Source organism: Camellia sinensis, chromosome 8, assembly GCF_055761805.1.
Source record: "Camellia sinensis isolate YWXY chromosome 8, ASM5576180v1, whole genome shotgun sequence".
Taxonomy (NCBI): Eukaryota; Viridiplantae; Streptophyta; class Magnoliopsida; order Ericales; family Theaceae; genus Camellia; species Camellia sinensis.
In genome coordinates, this window is record NC_138968.1 from 132,739,052 (window position 1) to 132,743,402 (window position 4,351).

Genomic DNA, 4,351 nt, shown 5'->3' on the forward strand with positions numbered 1-4,351 from the left:
CGAGTGTGTTAACCTCAAAGATCAGATCGAGACCTTCATACGTCAGGGCCGCCTCAGCCAATTCACAGACACCCGCCCTCAGCAGAGGCAAAGAACCGACCTTCCCAGGAACAATCGCCAGCATACACCACCCCGAAACCAAGCCCCACCTAACCAAGGCCATGATCGCCCACCGCCACAGCCTCGACCTCCAGGCAATCCCCCTCCACCAGTCGGAGAAATCAGAGTCATTTCAGGCGGCCTTGCTTGCGGGGGACCATCCCGCTCGGCTCAGAAGGCAGAGCTCAGCAAAATAAGGCAGGGCTCAGACAAAGCAGTAGCGACGGTGGACTGACCTTCCAAACAGTCAAAACAGTGGATCGAACCCATCACTTTCATGGACACCAACTGTGCAGGAGTCCGTTACCCACATGATGGCCCCCTTGTCATTTCCGCCATCCTCTCCAACTACCAGGTCAGACGAGTTCTCATAGACAACGGCAGTTCTTCAGACATCATCTTCCTCAATTGCTTCCGCCAGCTCAAGATTGGGGAAGAAAGGTTGTCTCCTCTCCAAACCCCTCTGGTCGGTTTCACCGGCGACCGTGTGACCTCTATCGGCTCCATCGATCTACCTATAACCATTGGCAAACACCTGAGGCAGACCACTAAGTTGCTCACCTTCCTTGTGGTCGACTGCCCCTCTGCTTACAACATCATCCTTGGCCGCACAGCCCTAAACGCCTTCCAAGCCATCATATCCACCTATCACCTTGCCATCAAATTTCCTACCGATCTTAGCGTCGGAACTGTCAAAGGAGAACAGACCGTGGCCAGGGAGTGTTATGTCGCCTCACTCAAAGAAGTCAAGCTGAAAGAGGCCATGATCATCGAAGGGCTTGACGTCCGAGACGAGGACGAGCTGGTCAGAGGAGAACCTGTGGAGGAGCTTGTTGAAGTTAACATTGATCCCACCAACCCAATCAAAACTGCCAGAATCGGCAGCCAACTACCTTCCCAAGCCAAGGCCGACCTTACCGCTCTCCTGACCGAGCACAGAGATGTATTCGCCTGGGCCCATTCAGACATGCCAAGCATTGACCCCTCCTTCATAACCCATCGCCTCAGCATTGAACCCCACTTTCGACCTCACCGCCAGAAGCAACGCATTTTCCATCCGGAGCGCAACACTCTTATAGTCGCAGAAGTTGACAAGCTCCTCGAGGCCCAATTCATCAAAAATGTGGACTACCCTAGATAGTTGTCCAACGTGGTCCTCGTCCGCAAACACAATGGCAAATGGCGACTCTGTGTCAATTACTCTGACCTGAACCGAGCTTGCCCCAAAGACAGCTACCCCCTTCCCCGCATAGATCTGCTGGTCGACGCCACGGCCGGTCATCAAATGCTCAGCTTCATGGATGCCTTCTCTGGGTACAACCAAATCCTGATGCACACATCTGATCGGGAACACACATCATTCATTACCGACCGAGGTACCTACCACTATTGTGTAATGCCGTTCGGGTTGAAGAATGCTGGGGCCACCTATCAACGGCTGGTTAATACCGTTTTCCATCACCAAATAGGCCGGAATATGGAAGTCTACGTCGACGACATGCTAGTCAAAAGCAAATATTCCTCCGATCACCTCACTGGCTTACGAGAGACCTTCGCCACCTTGCGCAAGTACCAGATGAAGCTCAACCCAGAGAAGTGCGCCTTCGGCGTAGGATCTGGAAAGTTTTTGGGTTTTATGGTCAGTCAGCGCGGCATTGAAGCTAACCCTGAGAAGATCAAGGCCTTGGTTGAGATGTAGTCACCTAGGACGGTCAAAGAAGTTCAAAGACTCACCGGCCGAGTGGCGGCTCTCAACCGCTTCATTTCCCGTGCAACAGATAAGTGCCTACCATTCTTTAAAGTTCTTCGGCAGACTTCTGAATGGACAGCTGAATCCGAAGAGGCCTTCCAACAGTTAAAGCAATGCATGGCCAATCCTCCCCTTCTTTCACAGGCAATCACGGGCGAGCCCCTTTTCCTCTACTTAGCAGTGTCGAGCACCGCAGTCAGTGCAGCTCTCCTCAGAGAAGATGGCTCAATCCAACGGCCGGTCTATTACATCAGTCGGGCTCTCAGGGGAGCGGAGCAGAACTACCCCTTATTAGAAAAACTGTCCCTGGCCTTGGTCATTGCCTCCAGATGACTCCGCCCATACTTCCAAGCCCACTCCATAGTGGTTCTCACCGACCAGCCCCTGATAAAGGTCATGCAGCAACCAGAACTCTCAGGCAGACTAATGCAGTGGTCAGTAGAACTCATCCAGTTCGACATCTCTTACCGGCCTCGGACAGCAATCAAGGGGCAAGCTGTAGCTGACATCATCCTGGAGTTCACCAATCCGGCCCCAACCACTACCCCTCCACTTCCACTAACTCCAACAGAGCCAGAAGATCCTCATTCTTGGACTCTCAATGTCAACGGTTCGTCTCGCAGAGAAGGAAGTGGGGCCGGCCTCATCCTCACCTCCCCCGAGGGCGACTATTTCAAATGTGCCCTCCGTCTCTTGTTTGAAGCAAACAACAATGAGGCCGAGTATGAGGCATTGATAGCAGGACTCCGCCTTGCCAAGGACATTGGTGTTAGCCACCTCCGAGTATTCAGCGACTCCCAGCTCGTCGTCGGTCAGATGACGGGGGACTTCGACGCCAAGAAAGACACAATGCGAGCTTACAGGGATATGGCACTCCCCCTTGTTCGCCTTTTCAATACCTTCCACATCAGGCACATACCTCGGGCGAAAAACTCCAAAGTAGATGAGATGGCTCAGCTGGCCTCTGCTGACCATCCTAATCTCAGCCATGATGTCCGTCTCGAATACCTACACCACCCGGCCATTTCACCTGACCTGCATGCTGTACAGTTCATCCAAAACGAACCCATCCCTTAGGCATCCGACATTCTCCTATTCTTGACCACAGGGGCACTCCCAGATGACCAACAGCAGGCAGCTAGCCAAAGTCCGATCCCGAGCATCCAATTACATCATTGTCGATGGTATATTGTACAAGCGCGGTTTTTCCCGGCCATATCTACGGTGCCTCAATCCAGCTCAAGCAACTTATGTAATGTAGGAGATCCATGAGGAAATTTGTGGTAATCATTCAGGCGGCAGGTCCCTTGCCCACAAGACACTCCGTACTGGGTATTTTTGGCCAACTCTTAATCAGGATGCAACCGATTTCGTGCTCAAATGTGATAAATGTCAACGTTTCGCCAATATCTCCCATGCTCCTCCTACAGAGTTAATCACACTCTGCAGCCCTTATCCGTTTACCAAATGGGGGATCGACTTGGTTGGTCCACTTCTCACCAGTCGAGGCCAGACCAAGTTCGCGATTGTCGCCATTGATTACTTCACCAAGTGGGTCAAGGCCGAACCCCTTGCCACAATCACCGAGCGGAACACCACCAGGTTTATCTGGCAATTGATCGTTTTCCGATTTGGCATCCCTCAAGCCATCATCTCCGACAACAGCAAACAATTTAATAACGCAAAGTACAGAAAATTTTGTGCAGATCTCCAGATTCAACCATGCTTCTCTTCCTCCGGTCATCCCTAAGCAAATGGCCAAGTCGAGGTCACCAACCGTTCTCTTCTGAAAATCATCAAAACTAAGCTCGAAGCTGCTAAAGGCCTTTGGGCTGAGGAACTACCAAATGTACTCTGGGCTTACCGAACCACTGCTCGCATTCCCACTGGGGAAACCCCTTTTCGCTTAACATATGGCGTTGAGGCGGTTATTCTGGTAGAAGTCGGTCTGCCCGCCCCCAGGGTTTTACATCCGGATCTCGCCTCAACCGAAGAGCTCCATCGAACAGACCTGGACCTCATCGAAGAGCTCAGAGAGACTGCTGCTGTCAGATTGGCTTCGTACCAGCAGAAAATGAGAACACACTACAACCGCAGAGTTCGACCACGAGAGTTCTCTGTAGGGGACCTTGTCTTAAGAGAAGCGACTCTTGCCACAAAGAATCCAACCGAGGGCAAACTGGCAGCCAAATGGGAGGGACCCTACGTTGTGAAAGCCCGACCACGACCAGGCACTTACCGACTTCAAGACATGGAAGGCCAAGACCTCCCCCATCCCTGGAATGCAGAACATTTGAAGCGTTACTATCAATGAGTTCATACTTTTGTATTGCCAACATTGTTGTATTTTCCTCTTTAATACATAATGTAAATTTCGACCGAAGTTCTCAGCTTTTATAATTCAACTGTCTGTATGTCGCTCCCATGACACTTTCACTTGCAGCACTCAAAGCCTCGTCCAGACAGAGCGCTAAAAGCCTCAGCCAGACTGAGCACTCAAAG

The 4,351-nt window shown here is 51.6% G+C and overlaps 1 protein-coding gene across 1 annotated transcript; it reads left to right on the plus strand.

Moving 5' to 3' along the window:
* Positions 1–2,245: 2,245 nt before the first annotated feature.
* Positions 2,246–2,926, plus strand: LOC145798061 (uncharacterized). The gene has a single exon (XM_082885522.1). The coding sequence runs from the start codon at positions 2,246–2,248 to the stop codon at positions 2,924–2,926; it is 681 nt and encodes a 226-aa protein (XP_082741648.1).
* Positions 2,927–4,351: the final 1,425 nt, after the last annotated feature.

What these genes read in the sequence shown, in the direction of transcription:
- LOC145798061 (XM_082885522.1), top strand. Translation starts at nt 2,246, where the DNA reads ATGCAGCAACCAGAACTCTCAGGCAGACTAATGCAGTGGTCAGTAGAA.